This window comes from Eschrichtius robustus, chromosome 16 (genome assembly GCF_028021215.1).
Source record: "Eschrichtius robustus isolate mEscRob2 chromosome 16, mEscRob2.pri, whole genome shotgun sequence".
Lineage (NCBI taxonomy): Eukaryota > Metazoa > Chordata > Mammalia > Artiodactyla > Eschrichtiidae > Eschrichtius > Eschrichtius robustus.
Window position 1 is genome coordinate 13,899,329 of NC_090839.1, and position 16,381 is coordinate 13,915,709.

A 16,381-nucleotide genomic window follows, 5' to 3' on the forward strand; every position below is an offset into this window, starting at 1 on the left:
AGCCAAGGCGAGAGACAGCGGCTCTCTCTCTCTCTCTTTCTGCATCTGCCGGGAGAGCTGCCGCTGGTATTTTTCCACAGGCCTTTTCTGCGCTCTCAGGGCCTAGTTTTTCCCAGCCAGGCCCAGAGTCTGAGAGAGGGTTAATAGGCAGGAAGCTGAAGCCATCGCAGACTAATACGGAAGTCAGATTTTTGTTTAACTGACAGGTTTAGCAGGCCTCAGCGCTGGGGGAGGGGGCTGGGAGGGGAAGGGAAGTTTGTAGATCTAGGCATGTGGCCTGCTAGGAGCGCCTTTGGCTTTTCTTAGGGTAAGGATGGGGAGGGGGGCCCCCTGGCATCCTGGCAGGGAGGCAGGAACCCATTTTGGCTTTCCTCTGAGTTCTGGCTGGGGGTGGCGGGGTGACGACAGGTTAGATTCTGGGCTGGGGCAGGCAAGTGGCTCTCTGGTCTGCTTTGTCCAGGAGGCATTTTGATAATGACGATGCAAACTTGACCACTTGGCTCCCCTCCTCCCCTCTCAGCCCGAAGTGCTCTGTCCTCTGGGAAGCCAGGGCTGCCCTGGAGTGACTTGGGGGGCTCGCCTGGCCCGTCCGGTTTGCCTCAGAGGCCTGGCTCCAGCTTCTTCTTTCTCTTGCCCCCTGGGCTGTTTTCCTGGGCCTCCCCGCTCTTCGGCTTCACTTCCCCGCCCCCCCGCGGGTGGTGGGGAGAACATTCTGCTGGATTGTTCTAGAAGAGAGCCAGCCTTCCTCCCAGCGAGAGAGCCGTTTCCGTGGGGGCAGATGAGGGTGAGCCCTTGCAGCTCACCCCCGAAACTCTCTTGCCTGTGGCCTCTGAGCCTCGGGCTTTGCTGGAGCAGGTCAGGCTGGCTGCACTGGTTTGCTCGTGCCGCGAAATCTGGCCAGGGTGTGGGAGAAGGGCGTCTGCGGGCCCCTTTCCTAAGTTTTTCTTGCTGCAAAAGGCCTAGCTTAGCCTGTCTTTTTCTATGCACAGGATGGCTCTTGCTCACCAGAGCCTCACAAAGATAATCGCTCAGGAAGTGTTTCAGCCAATCCGGGGCCGCCTTACACTCCGATTTGCCGGGGCAGCCAATCGGGGATGAGCTTTTATTAGGCGGCCAGATCATCAAGCCGAAGTGCCAAACCCTTTTTCTGTGAGAACTAGGAGCCTGTCCTCCATGTTTTATAAGTATTGACATTACACAGTGTTAACAATGCATCCACAGAGGTAAGCTCGACTTTTTAACCATCTTTTCTCCCCCTCCCTCTGAGACATCCGCATTGTGGGCGAGCAGTGTGATTTCTCTGTGGCTGGCTGTGCCACAGTCACCCCTACAGCACTTAGGTTAACTTGGAACTGTTTAGAGAGATTTTTTTTTTTTTTTTTTTTTTTTGCTTTCTTGGGTCACATGGCTAAGTAGCCATTAGCCAGAGCTCGGTTTTGCAAACTGGCAAGGGCCTGGCACACCTTTTCTTCCACCAGGACATGGTGTTTCTAGAAGAGTGTGAAGCTAGATCCTGGTATTGCCAAAAAAGAAGCTTTTTTTTTTTTTTTCTCCCCCCTCCTTCCTCTCTCTTTTTCTCTCCCTCTCTCTCTCTTTCTCTGAGCAGTTCCCCCCCCCTCCCCCTTGCACTCTTGTCTTCTCTTGTGTCACATGCCTGCTGGGGGAAGAAAATGGAAGGTAAGCAAGCAGGCTCCCCTCCAAGGAGAGCTCATGGCAGACAGCAAAGCAGGCAAGTTTACCTCTCCAAAGAGGTGCTGGGAAGGCTGGACTCAGTTCTGACCAGAGAGGACGTGTGTTTGCAAAAGAACCAAGCCCTCAGCAGAGCAGTGCTAAGGACAGATCCTAGCTCCTGGGGCCTAGGTGGGTGGTGGTGTCTCCCCATGGTCTTTTCTCTTCCTACAGGGTTTCTTCACTTGAAACTACATTGTTCAGCCTTTTTTCCTGACTTCTATTGATACAGAGTGTTCTTCTGCAAAGCCAGCCTGCAGCCTGCAAATGTTTCTGAAAAGTGTTTTCTAGGCTTTGGAGGAAGTTTTTGGAGTAGGGATGGGGATGGGGGGCCGGGGGGGGAGTGTAGGAGGGGGGGTGGGGGAGAGATGTTGGACAACATCCTGCAATAAATCTGAGGAGTCTTTTTTGGAATCCCTTAGTTTTCTCCTCCTGCATGGTTTTCAGTGGACTCATGTATCTTTTCTCCTTGTTTTCATTTTCCTTTCCCTTTTTTTTTTACATTGTATCATCCTCTGTCCTCCTGTGTGATAGAGTGCAGAGGAAATAAAATCACGTCTGTGGCTCATGACAGCATTCCATATTCAGTGGTTGGGTTGTGTTGTTGTTGTGTGTGTTTTTAATAATCCCGTGTAACTGTTTAAAAAAATTTCCTTTTTGATCAAGTCCCAAATCTGCCAGCCTGTTCTCTCTTCTTAACTGTGGAAAAATGAGACGGTTGCTTGAACATTTGTTGGGTAAGTAAAGCAATCCATTTCTGTGACCATGTATAAAGAGTTTGGCGAACATTTGGGGTCTGTTTGTAACAGGGGGTCTTGGCTCCAGCCGTTGGGGGCTTTTTATGAGCAGGAACCCAAGGAGGGCTTTTTCATAGTGTCTTGATTTTAGGTGACTGTTTGAATCCACTGTTTTTCCTGATAACCTAGGGCTAGGATTGAAGATTATACTTCCTGTTTACCCTCAGGGAAGAAACGTTCAGTTCATTGTGACTTGACTGGAGACCTTGAATTGGGATTGTTTGGATATTAGATAGAAAACTCTGGGTAGGTGATCTGCTTGTGAAATGTAAGGAAACTGCTTGGTCTTAAGCGTCACAGAGCCTTAAACATGGGGGGTGGGGAGGAGCTGGGGGTGGTGGTGTGAGTCCTTATGTTTTAAGATACTTACATGTCTGTAAAAATCCCACCCACCACCAAACTTGGTCTTGATTCAGGACTCAGTACACAACAGACCCGGCCTTTTTCCAAGCCTGACCCACACATCTGTATATGCACACTTACCTTTACTTCTGATTTATTTCTCACTTTTTACATTTCTTCTGATCTCTTAAGGCTGCAGCTAGAACTTCAGAGTGACAAAAGTAGCTTCTTGTTTAGCATTTGCTTCAGAATTTCCCTAGAAGTTCACTGCATAAATTTCCAGCCTGGAGACCAATCCAGCAGGACTGTAAATGCTGGAAGTATATTCGGTTGCTGTGTTATGCCAACTTTATGGTCAATAATCTTTCTTCTTTTAAACCGGTGTCCAGCAACCCACCTTTGAGAACCAGTTGGAAAAAGGCTCATTTAATAATGAGGAATGTACCCAATTCTAAGCTGAGACGTCTTTGCAAGACAGGCCAGCTTCTTAGAGTAAAAGGACAGGCCGTTAATGATGTAACATACTTAGAACTGAACTGCTTGCGTGCTACTACCCCACACAAGAAAGTTCAGAGGCTTTAGCTGTTTTCTTTGTTCTTATCTCCTGGCTGTAAATGGAAATTACATATTGAGGTTCTTGTGGCCTCCTTGGAAGCAATATCTAATCACAAGACTCCTGGTTTGGTGCCGTCAGTGTTTGCATAATGGTGCATTTGTTGGGCTGGAAGGAAACCTAAGGGCAAGGCATTTGTCCTCCAAAAGCTTGCATTAAAATGGCTCCCACAGGTTTGCAAAGCCAAGATCTGTTTTCAGATGTGCAGGCCCAGCAAGTTCTCAGCCCTGGAGCAAGCCAGCCACTTGCCTCTGGTCCTGGGGGCACCACCAAACATGAGTCTGTAAAAGTTAATGGCTCTCAAGGTAGCATTGTTTTCCAGTTTCACTCAGGGGGAAAAAAAATAAATGTCTGCATTGCAGCAGGACTAGCTAGGGACAGCAGTGCAGGCTCACGGTGCAGCCCAATGGGGTTTCTCTCTCCAGCTTTTGAACCAATAGACTTGGAGGAAAGGTTACAGATTGACAATTGCAGTGGCTGGACCGAGAGCGGGCCTTCTGGAAATTTCTACCATCTTTGTTCCTTTTAGGAAAAGCACATCCGCGGAGCTGAAGCGTCTCCTACATTCCATGCCTAGGGCATCTCCCCTCCCCCCCCTTTCTTTTTTACATCAAGGTAGATGGTCCTCTCTCTGCCACGTTTGTAAATTGCAGAGGGAGGAACAGAACGTTGGGCTGTTTTCCTTTCTCCTTCTGCCTCTTCAGTCCCCAAAGAGGATGTACAGCTGCAAGGAACAAACACAGACACACTGGAGCTTTTGATTCCTCTCCTTTTTTTTTTTTTTTTTTTCCTTCAAGACCCTCCAGGATGGATTCACTTTCTGCTTTGGGAAATTAAGTGGCATTCGTGTGGGGGAGCGGGAGTGACTGCTTTTATTAGCTCCAGAAAATGGTCAGTGTTCTGTCTGTAACTAAGAATTAATTATATATAATCACTCAGTAAACTTTCTACAGAGTTTTTCTAATTGCTGCTCAGGAACGTGGTTTGCCTTCTGGAGCTGAGTCCAGTTACTTTTATAATTAACAGCTCAAAGATTTGAGTCAGAAAGAAAGAAACAATGGGGCCTCCTGGATTATAAATTAGGGATGAAAACAATAGCTTTTTTTTTTTTTTTTCTTTTCTTTTCTTTCTTTCTTGTTACCCCTTTTCTTTTAAACAAAACATTCCCCCTTTTCTTTCCCCGGGAGAACAGTGGGGAAATGGCTTCAGGTCTTAAATAGGAGGGGGGGGTGGAAATGAGTCACCATTTCAAAAAGGGGAGGGGGTGACAGCAGCCCAGAAAACCCTGAAGGCAAAGGTAGGTTTTTCTTTTTTTCCAAAGTCCAGCCACTTCACATGTGTGATCTCTTTGTTTCTTTTGCCTCCTTTCCCCCCCTTCTCTCTCCTGGGCAGAGGCCACAAACATTTTTCAGCTGGGAAGCCCTAGGTCTGGCTTTGCCTCTGGTTTGACCCTGAAAAGAAAGGTACGTGCAAAAGTGCCTTGGCCACCCCACAGCAGAGGAGGAGGAAGGGAATCTGTGTAGCAGCCCTTTTCTTGCTCTCAAAGGCAGAAAGAAGGAAGGATTCACCCTTGGCTTCAGGTTGCTAAGGCTATGGATGCCCTTCCCCCTCCATCCCACTCTGCTTACTGATAAACAAGCAGGCAGGAGCCATTTCAGCACTGCAGCAAGCTGGGCTGCCGGCCTGTCCCTCGTCATCAAGATTACCTACCTACCGGCCGGCCGGGAGCCAGCCGCCCGTCCTTGCCCTGGTGCAGCCTTGGGCACTGTGCCCTCCTTTCTCTCCTGAAGCTCACAAACAGTCACCTTGAAACTCTCCACCCGCAGCACCAGGAGAGTTCTGAGGCCATGCGCAGACCTGTAACAGTAAATTACATTATCCACTATGAGGCTCTTAGCTTGGCCTGTGAAAGCGGGTTTTGCCAAACCCATGGTTAATTTTGAGGGCTCTGTTGGGGGTGGACAAAAATCTAATTTGTGAGTATCCTGCGCCTTGGCTAAGGGCGATGTTTTCCTGTTGTTTCTTCTCTGCAGACTCGGATTATCTTTCCTTGATGTTAACTGTCTTAGGACTGGCTGGGTGTTTGGTGGCCGTTTTCAGGCTTATTAAACAGCCTTTTTATTTGACTTTGGCCTCGGGCTGGGGTGCAGCCCTTCACACGCCTGCTGCCCTGGAAGCACTTCTCATTTTCCCTAGCTCTTCTTTGGTAGGGATGCAGAGCTGGTTTCTCATCTACCAGAAAGGGGGAATGGGCTTCCTCCCCCTCCCCAAGCTGCGCCCTTTTAACAGTTCGGTTGTTTGCACAGACACCTGTCTGTCTGCACTTTGTGCCACAGGGCTGCCTAATTCCTCACCTTCCACCCACCTAATTCGAGGGCAAGGGGGCCTCATTTTAGAGCCTCACGTTGAAGGCTCAGGATCTGAAAGGGAAGGGTTTTCCTTAGGAACCTGTGACTTCACAAACTCCCCCTGTCACTGCAGATTTTTTTTTTTCAAGCTTCTAAACGTTGGGTTGTTGGTGTCCTTTGGTTGAGCTTTTCCTAGTTCTGATATTTAGGAAGGTGGCTTTGAAACTAGCAGGGCTGCTTAAGCAAGAGCTACAGCTATTGAACAAACTGCTACCATTTTAGCTTCAATACAGGAATGAGGCAGTGTTGCCAGACGCCATTTTAAGAATCCTGCATAAATAGCTTAGCTACCGATGACTCTGCCTGTTTTAGGTGAGTGCTTATATAAAGCTGCTAACCATTCCCTCCCCTCCCCCCAATTTTTAAAGAAATTAATTGCAGATTTAGGGCAGCATGGTGTTTTGATTTTGATGTTCACTATTTTGTGATCTAGAAGAGGAAAGATGTTTGTGTCTTGGGGATGAAATATTTCTTACAGCCTGGACCACTTTGGTATTTTGAATGAAAGTAAAAAGCTGAAGGAAAAGTCCTTTCGAATGATTGCATGATTCTTGAATTGCTGTGTGATGATCCTCAGCTGTAGACCCAGACTCTTGTGCATGCTGGTTATATATTCTAGAGGGGTTAGATATTCTTGGTTAACAGTCAAATAGTAGGGGCACTTGGGGAAAAGAAATATCTGGGCATTGTGTTTCCAGGCAGTTTTCTGTCCAAACTAGATGTTTTCTCTTTTCTCTCTCTCCTGGAAGTGTTGAGGGGATGGGATTCCTGGGAATTACGGACCAGCCTTGAGTCTTCAGAATTAAAAATCAGAAGGCTTAAAACATCCTGGAGGTGCAGTTCATCTGCAACTTTTAATTGCTCTTTTCCAGTGCATGCAGGTGAAGAAGTAAGCAGAGGTTTTCTTGCTCAGGCATTGGGGGAGAAATCTTTTATTCTTTCTGGGACGGGATGGGATGGTCTTGGTTGTACGTGCAGGCGCTTGTTATTTCTTCTTTAATTGCCTGAAATGTATCAGTTTGTGAAATCCAGGGGCAAGTGACTTAGGGGAACCGTGAGTGCAAGAGGTGATGGTGGTGGGAACATACAATGTATACAACTAGTTGATGGTGTATTGTCCTGTTGGGGTGAGATTTTCAGCTAGTTTTACCCTTTCCTTTAGCGGGCCCCAGCCTCCCCAGTTGACCTTAAAAAAAAAAAAAAAGTAATGTCAGTTTGAAACAAGGGCTGCTTGTTCCATTGTTTAGGATTTAAATAATTGGGGTTGCTGGAAGCTAGCAGATATGGAAGGAAAAATGCTATGTATTTTCTAATAGACTTTAATGTGTTAATGACGAGAGTTCAAAGTCTTTTCTTCAGACGCAGCTGCTTTTTCTTTTTAACAATTATTATTTGACTGTTTTTTTTTCCCTCCAAATGACTGAACAGTTCTTAACCTAAATTGACTAAGATCTGTGGGGCGTTCAGACAGGTACAAATCTTTTCTCACCACCACTTTTGATGTAATATTCATAGTTTTTTTTTTTTTTTTCCCTAATAACATACTAGTACTTAACACTAAACCAAAAAAAAAAAAAAAATGAGATCAGTGGTGTAGAAAAAAGGAAGTCCCTTTAGATGTGGCTATTCAAAATGACTAATTTTGCATTCTGGTCTTTGCTTTTGTAAATGAAGTTTTTAAAAATTTTTTTCCTTTAGATGCATAGACATTGCAATTTCCTTTAGTCAAATACAAGTTGTGTGTGTGTGTGTGTGTGTATATGTGTGCATGCATGTGCATGCATGGGTTCCCTTTGAAAGGATGGCTTGCTGATCTGTGAAAAAGATGGTTTTCTGAAATTGTTGTCCTTCAAATCCTTGGCTAAATCCTGGTGGTGCTATTGCTAAAGTTAGCTGATTATGGTGCCCACTTTGTAATACTTGGAAAGATAAAACAGCTTAACTTTCTTTTCCCTCTTTTCTGCTCCAGAATTATCTTAAACTCAGCAGCATATAGCCACCCCATCGCTAGTTTGCATTTTCTTAGCCTCTCAGCGGCTTTCCTGCCTGAAGTATTCAGCCTCCTCTAGGCTGTTACAAGCCAAATAATTGTTCTCTTGAATGCAGCCCAACTCCATGATCAATACACCTTTGAATGTTTTCAGCGCTGCAGAAATCCTTCAAGTGGGTTTGGGGGAGTCTGTAATGCATAATTGTTTCTTTTCACTACCAAACATTTTGGTTGGATCCCAGATTAGCGTTTTCTCCATCACTCAAAATATGGGATCCGTTTCAAGAAGTTTAGGATTTCACATACTTCATGCTAGAGAGGGGAGCAGAATTCTAGTTGCTGGAAAGATCAGGGTTGCTGTTTGTTTTTTTGAAGCTGACCATCTCCCCCTCTTTGAAGGGGCCGCATGGGGCTTTCTGTTAAAATTTATTTCCAATCACCCCAAGCAAAAAACCATCAGCAGTATCCATTTGGACAGTCTGGGGATGTCGCAGGCAGGGTGTGTTTCTGAGTTGAGATTGTTTGCCTTATTAAGTTGGAGTAAAAAGTATCAGTTCTAAAATCACCTGCCACAAATCACGGTTGTATTAGTGCACGTTAGCGACATGTTTAAATTTCAGAAGCAATGTCTTCTGATGAAAACCATTTGTGACAACATGTCTGCTGTTTCTTTGGTGATTTGTGTCCCAGGCGTTCTCTACAAAGGCTGTGTGGATGAAATTGTCAACGGGGTTCAATATCAGAGACCTAAATGTGTTAACATTCTGATTTAAAAGCATGCTGCCTTTCTGTTTCTTCTCTCTGCTGGGACCAGTGAAGTTGGAGGCCTTTAAGTTCTTCTAACTTAATTCTCAGCTCTCATCTCTCCCTTTCTATCTAGTCCCATCAAACACGGAACTCTCCTAAACGCAGCTCCATCTGACCCTGAGGTTCCAGGCCTTTTGGGACTTACCTTTTGTCTCGTCACAGTCTCAGACCACGAAACACAGAAGGGACATTCTGATCCTTCCTGCCTTACCGAGCGTCCCCCCTGTCCTGGTTTTTGAGTCTTCCAGGTGGAAGATTTTAGCCATCTCAGTTGGAGATGCACCCATTTCTTCTTGTTGAACCACAGTCCGATGGAATTGCATCTAGAATAATTGCTCAGGTTCTTATCACTTCGTTGTCAGCTGAATGCCTGGAAAGTTCCAGCACCTCAAACTGTTGGCACTTAGAAAAGCAGAACTTTCCTGGCTTGGCCTGAGAGGTGTGTGTATGTCCGTGGGGAAGATAGGGAATGGCCCGCACCCTGTTCAGCGGGGAGTTCCAGCCGAGAGAGCGAGAGAAGATTCTGGTGGATGGCCCAGCAGAGGGGCCTGTTTTCCCTGTTTCTTATCCCAACCCCCAGCTCTCAGCCTGTCTTTTAAATAATCCTTCCTCATTCCACTTTTGTGGTGGGGGTAATTAGTCACAGCTCAAACGAGTGCTGAATGCTTTCTCTAAGCCATGCCTGCTACAGAGAGGAAATATCTCAGGGGTTGGGAGTGTGGAGACCCCAATCCTAATTCCTGGGCTAAGTGCTGGTGGTTTGAATGTTTTGAGACCAGGCCTTTTGCTTCTAGCCTGAGCATATTTTTCTACTTTGTAACTTAACCTATATATTTTTTCATGTTCCTGCCTCATCGGGAAATAGTAAGATTTAGCCAGGAGGTCTGGGAAGATACTCTTTGCCTTGCAGTATTCAGAGATCTGAACTCTGGGTACCCCGAAAACCACCTCCAACCTGAACCCAGTGTTAACAATGAGAAACTTATTTACTTGAAGGCTGGGTTTTCATTGGTCCATGGGGGTAGATTGTAATTGTGTCTTAAAAAAGCCTTTTGCATCTTCCAATAGCATGACAACTGGAATAGTAATTTGACTTAAAGAACAAGCTAGTGTTTAAAAACACTCCTATAGGACTCAACACTTTGTTTGAAATCAGGTGTGGGTTCCTTTCCCCCTACCCTTGGAAGATTGTCTGAAAAATGTGGGTTTGTTGTTAGAACTTCTAAACAACCGCCCCCATGGGGCAAGTTCTCAGTCTACCTAAACGTGAACATAATTTGCTCTGTTTCAGCTTGGCTGAAGAGGAAATAAAAACAGAACAGGAGGTGGTGGAGGGCATGGATATCTCTACTCGCTCTAAAGGTAAGTAAAAATCTCGTATTATCTATCCAGAGCAGAGGAGGAAATTGGAATTTCTTTTTCTTGTTGTTTCAGTGCAGTGAAGTGTGGCTTACGGGTCGAGGCTCTAACACTCCGATTTTGAGAGGTTGGCACCTTTGATGGATGAACCTCATTTATAGAGAAATCTCCTTTTGATTTGCTTTCCCTTGGCGTGTCTGTGTAGGTGTTCCGACCTGTCGGAAATTGTCCCGACAGTAAATTTTACATGTGAGTGTCATGACGGAGGGCGGCTGGCTAGCTCTCTGCAGGGTGACTTTCGGGAATCAATTTAAATAAAGCATGTTCTAGAAGCAACTGGAGTCTCCAGCTGCTGCTAGGTTTCTGATTTCAGTAACAGGCCTCTTTGGAATCGCAGAGGTGGAACGAAGGTGACCCACTTCCTTGGAAAACGTTGGTCTTGGTTAGAGATTAAAGGGAAACATTAGGACTTCCTGGAATGCTGGGGCCAGTGTTTGCATGTAGGACAGAATTGTGCAAATCAGAGTAAACGTGGTATGTGCTTCTATTCAGAATCCTGTGTTAGAGCTCCTCAAGGATCTTCTAATTGAGGCATTGGTACTTTTGGATTGGTCTGTGTGAGATTTCACGAGGGTTCCCACAAGGAAGCAGTTACTCACATTTGCCTTCAGGGTGCTTTTAGAAATGAGCTGCGGGAACATTTCTCACCTCTGTGGTGGATGAAAATGCTCATCTCCAAACTTAGTTGTTGTACCACGGTGGTGTTATTCTTTAAACAAGTCGCTGAGTACCTGTGCTGGGGTCTGGGGGGGAGGCGGGAAGGACTAGACAGAGGGTGAGTACAGACTCGGCCAGAAAGACTCCCATCCAGCCCAAGAGCTTCACCGTAAAGTCGTCTGAGACCACAGAGCTTTTTGAGGATTTTGATAAGACAGCGTGTCATTGTGGGCAAAGATGAGGGTCAGATAGTGGTGGCACGGTGGTGACCTGGGAAGCAGAGGCTGGCCGTTGTTGCTGCCTGACCTGCCTGATGGGGACCTGGGCCTGGTTCAGAGAGGAGGGGAGGCCCCTCAGGTGGGCAGGCCAGGCTGTCCGGGTGGGTGGTCGGTGCCTGGTGGGGGGGGGGGCGGGCCCAGTCGGGGGGCTGCTCCCCTTCACCAGAGCCCCCCCACCCCAGCCCAGGCTGGGCCCGCAGCACCTCTGATGGTGAGGAGAGCCACGGGGGAGTCTGAACAAGAGGTGTTTGGAGACAGTTGCTGATGGGGAAGCGTGTCTCAGCGCCCCCCCCGCTTTGGGGTCAGAATCAAGTGTGGAGAAGGGAGCCCAGAGAACGAGAGCTGGGAGCCGGGCTCGCTGTCCTTGCTCTGCCGCTCTCCTGGACACGTTCTGGCTCTGCCCCTGTTTTCTTATCTGTAAAACGGGCTGTCAGATGAGATTCTAAGATTCCTTCCACTTTGGGCTTACTCTTGTAAAAGTAACACTTGCTGGCGGCATTTATGAAGGCTGTGCTTGTAGGGTCCAGGAGCCTTTTCTTACCTGGCAAGAAGTGGGAGGTGGTGTTCCCATTTTGCCGTTGAGGAAACCGAGGCTCCGAGTGGTAATGTCTCCCAGGTAGAAAGTGTAGAATGGGATCGAACCGAACCGAGGCTCGGACTCCAAGGAGGTGCTTCCTTCCTGAGCGCTCAGTGCCTGGAAGGCCCTGGAGCCCCGTTGTGGAGACTTCTCCAGAAGGGTCAGAATCGGGGACCGTCAGCCAGAGCAGGAGGCCTGTTCAGCTCAGGCCCTTCCCTCTGCGTGTGGAGACCCCTCTTCTCTTCCCCTTGAGCGTGGAGACCCCGCTTCTTGTCTTCTTGCAGACCCCCGGGTGCTCCTAGCCCTTCATCCTCTGTCTCTGGGCCGTCCGAGGTGGGACCTCTCTGGGGTCATCATCATCCCTTATCTGCCCCACCACATCCTCTCCCGACAGCAGCCAGGGCGATCTTGGAAAAACACTCCATCAGGTACATCTCATCTTGCTGAGTCCCTCCACTGACCTTCCAGCGCCCTCAGGCTCCAGTCTGAAGTGACTGTGACCAACCTGCCTGGCCTGACCCCTTTAGCTTCCTTCACTTTTGTTTACCTTGTGACAGACACTCTGTGCACCTGACCCCACTTGAGTTCCCCAGCCTCCCTCCCCTCCCCGTCCTCTCCTGGGGGCCCTTTGCCGGGAACGCCGCCCTGGGTCCTGCTGCCTAGTTCTCATCTCAGCTTCTTCTCAGACGTCAGCTCCTTCTCAGACGTCAGTTCCTGAGGGAGGCCTTCAGTGGCCACCCTATCCACAGGAGCCATGCCATCATTTTCTGTTATGTTTTTAAAAATAAACTTCTAATTTCAGAGCAGTTGTAGATTTAGATTTCCAGGTAACTTGTGAAGCTAGTGCAGTGTTCCTATACTACCCCCCCGACGCACACACACATAGTTACACACACAGAGTTACAGTTTTTCCCCTGTTATTAACACCGTACATTGGTCTGGTCCATTTGTCACAATTAATGAATCGGTGTGTTATTACCACCTAAAGTTGATGCTTTGTTCAGATTTCCTTAGTTTTTCCACTAAGATCCCTTTTCTCTTCCAGCACCCCATCCCGGATCCCACATGACATTTAGCTGTCGTGTCTCCTTAGAATCCTCTTGGCTGTGACAGTTTGTTAGACTTTCCTTGTTTTTGATGGTCTTGCTAGTTTGGAGGAAAACTGGTCAGGTATTTTGTAGGATGATCCTCATTTGGGGTTTATCTGATGTTTTTCTCATGGTTGGATTGGAGTGGGCCGGAATTATGGGTTTTTAAAATTTATTTTATTTATTTATTTATGGCTGTGTTGGGTCTTCGTTTCTGTGCGAGGGCTTTCTCTAGTTGTGGCAAGCGGGGGCCACTCTTCATCGCGGTGCACGGGCCTCTCACCATCGTGGCCTCACTTGTTGCGGACCACAGGCTCCAGATGCGCAGGCTCAGTAACTGTGGCTCACAGGCCCAGCTGCTCTGCGGCATGTGGGATCTTCCCAGACCAGGGATCGAACCCATGTCCCCTGCATTGGCAGGCAGATTCTCAACCACTGCGCCACCAGGGAAGCCCGGAATTATGGGTTTTTGAGAGGAAGACCTTAAAGGGCCGTTTCCATCACATCATATCAAGGGTATATATTATGAACATGATTTATCACTGGTGGTGTTGACCTTGATCACTTGGCCAAGGGAGTGTTTGTCAGGTTTCTCCCCTTCCTCTTTGGAAGGAAGTCACAGTGCCCAGCCCACACTTAGGAAGTGTGGGGAGCCATGCTCCAGCTCCCGAAGGCCAGAGTATCTACATAAATTATTTCATGTTGTTCTATATGAGATCTGTCTTGTTTCTCCCATTTATTTGTTCAGCCATTTATTTATTTATATCAGCAAGGACTCAACTGTTTTATACTTTGGGTTTTGTATTACTTATTTTGTTGTTCAGATTGTTCTAGCTTTGGCCACTGGGAGCACTTTTCAGTCGGCTCCTGTGTCCCTTTGACGTCATTGTCGGTTGAGTGATTGATTGAACACTTTCTTAATTTCTGGCACTGCAGGATGCTCTAGGCTCATCTTGTATATTTTGCCCAAGGCCCCTGGTTGTTATTGGAGAATGGCCTTAGAAACCAAGATCTGGGTGCTGGATGTGCTTATTGCTGCTGAGGTGTCTGCTTCTAGGTTCTGTCAGCTGACCGAGCAAAGAAACATATATATGTGTATAGGAACCCACATGTATACACATCTATAAATATTTCTATCTGTATCTCTGTTAAATTGAGTTCATACACTTGTCTCCAGTTCTGATCCATTACCACATGGATCATTCCAGCCTTCTCTCCTTACTTATCTGTAATTTCCCACTCCCACAGTGAGAAAGCGGCTCCTGCCATCTGCCATTCTTTACCGTTTTGTGGTATACTTAAAATCTTACATTCAGCGTTCAGCTTGGTGAACTTTAACACGTGTATACACTTGTGGGACCACGGCCCAGATCAAGGTAGTTGAACATTCGTGGCATTCTGAAAGGCTCTTGGAAGCCCTTGTCCATGACCTTGTACTTCTATTTATTTGTTTGTTGATGGTCTCTTCTGCTACAGTGTTAGGCTCCTTCTCTCTCCAGGCCTTACACCCCCATGGTCAACCTCTCCCTCCCATTTGAGAGGCAGGATGGCATGGAGGTTTAAGAAAACCTGGCTTCTGGAGTCAAACTCCCTGGGTTTGCATTCTGGCTGCCCTCTGCCTAGCTGTATTTGTGGCGCAGTTTCCCCTTGTACATGGGGATGATAAAAATAGAGGATTATGGTTGAGATTAAACTTGCTCACATGTGCAAAGCACCCAGAACAGTGCTGGGACATGGCGAGTGCTCAGAAATGTTAGCCATGATTAGAATCAGTTGAGGAGGGATGAGCTCCTGTTGATAAGCCTATCAGGTGGAAACCCTACTCACCAAGTTCTGCTTCTTTCCCTGCTTCCAGCCTCCAGGAAGAGGGCATGGAGGTAGTTAATGAAGAATTGTATAATCCAAAATATATAAAGTTTATATAACTGAGTATCAAAAAAACAAACAACCCAATCAAAAAACGGGCCGAAGACCTGAATAGACATTTTTCCTAAGAAGACATACAGATGGCCAACAGGCACCTGAAAATATGCTCAACATCGCTAATCATCAGAGAAATGCAAATCATAACAACGAGATATCACCTCACACCTGTCCAAATGGCTATCATCAAAAAGTCTACAAATAATGAGTGTTGGTGAGGATGTGGAGAAAAGGGAACCCTTGTACACTGTTGGTGGGAAGGTATATTGGTGCAGCCACTGTGGAAAACAGTATGGAGTTTCCTCAAAAAACTAAAAATAGAACTACCATGTTATAGCAGTTCCACTCCTGGTTGTATATATATGAAAAAAAGAAAAGTAATTTGAAAAGACACGTGCACCCCATTGTTTGTAGCAGCACTATTTATAATACCTAAGATATGGAAGCAATCCAAGTGTCCATCAACAGATGAAGGGTTAAAGAAGATATATGTGTACACATGTGCATGCGTGCGTGCACACACACAGTGGAATATTACTCAGCTCTAAAAAAAGAATGAAATTCTGCCATTTGCAGCAATATGGATGGACCTAGAGAATGTTAGGCTTGGTGAGATAAGTCAATTACTGCATGATACCACTTATATGTGGAATCTAAAAAAATAAAACAACTGAATGTATATAGCAAAACAGAAATAGGCTCACAGATATAGAAAGCACTAGTGATTTTCAGTGGGGAGAGGGAAGCAGGGAGGGGCAAGATAGGGGTATGGGATTAAGAGATACAAACTACTATGTGTAAAATACAATAGATAAGCAATAGGGATATATTGTACAGCACAGGGAATTGCAGTCATTATTTTGTAATAACTTACTGGAGTATAATCTACAAAAATACTGAATCGCCATGCTATACACCTAAAACTAATATAATACTGCAAATCAATAAAAAAAATTGCGTAGGGCACCCCAGCAGGCAGGTTCGGGACTGGCATCCTATCCTCTGAGACATTTGAAGAAATCCGGTCTGCAGCCTTTTGGACTGATTTTCTCAGGGCCTTTGGAACCCCTGTTCTGGTGGGGAATCATGAGGGGGATGGTGTCACTTGGTTTCGAGGGAGACCTTCCTCTCTCCCCAGGGATTGTGTTGGATGGCTTTCTTTGTGTGGAGGTGAGTTCCTATCCTCCAGGGTCATCGTATGGCCAGGTGACTGGCCGCTTCTGTGTCCTGCGAACCTTTCTGATAGAACCTCTCCGGTTAGGTGAGGAAATCGCATATGCAAAGAAAGGCCTGGAGTTATGATACGGGGTGGCTGGGGTTCTGAGAGCTGAGGTCAGCCTGGTCCAAATGTGACCAGCTTGCAAAAGCTGGGTTGAAGGCTTATGTCTCTTTCAGTCCTAATTATTCAAAATCCATGTTGTGATGGTGTGGGCTCTGTGAACACAAACTTGTTTCTCTAGCCTGCTTTTCGTATGCTTTGGGACATTCAGTGCTTCAGCTCCCACCTGGTACCGTCCGATCAGGGTTCTTTGGTTGTGAGTGATGGAATCCGGCTCTGGTTAATTGGAGCAGGAAGGGGTGGGCTGGAAGGTGGTCGGTTGGCTCATAGGGTTGAGGGAGTGGCTGGAGGCCCAGGGCTGCTCTGGGGAGCGGAGCTGGTATACAGCTTCCTCAGGGTCAATAGGGCAAAGTCCCTAGGGAGAGTCCCTTACCTAGTGTCATGTTTCTGCCCTTTGGCTGGGGAAGGGCTGGTA

At 46.8% G+C, this 16,381-nt stretch overlaps 1 protein-coding gene across 15 annotated transcripts in view; it reads left to right on the plus strand.

The window, feature by feature from the left end:
• The first annotated feature begins 240 nt into the window (after positions 1-240).
• Positions 241-16,381, plus strand: part of ZMYND8 (zinc finger MYND-type containing 8) — a 130,453-nt gene continuing 114,312 nt past the window's right edge. For 3 of the 15 annotated variants that reach the window (XM_068565313.1, XM_068565316.1, XM_068565315.1), the window contains exons 1-3: positions 243-307; positions 990-1,223; positions 9,977-10,047. In XM_068565313.1, coding sequence (XP_068421414.1) covers positions 1,210-1,223; positions 9,977-10,047 — 85 coding nt within the window. In that variant the 5' untranslated portion in view covers positions 243-307; positions 990-1,209. Of the gene's footprint in view, positions 308-989; positions 1,224-1,479; positions 1,517-1,655; positions 1,678-1,708; positions 1,861-2,261; positions 2,466-4,921; positions 4,944-5,364; positions 5,457-6,177; positions 6,201-9,976; positions 10,048-16,381 lie in introns of those variants that run through there. The other 12 variants (XM_068565303.1, XM_068565312.1, XM_068565306.1 and 9 more) reach the window with 11 other exon arrangements.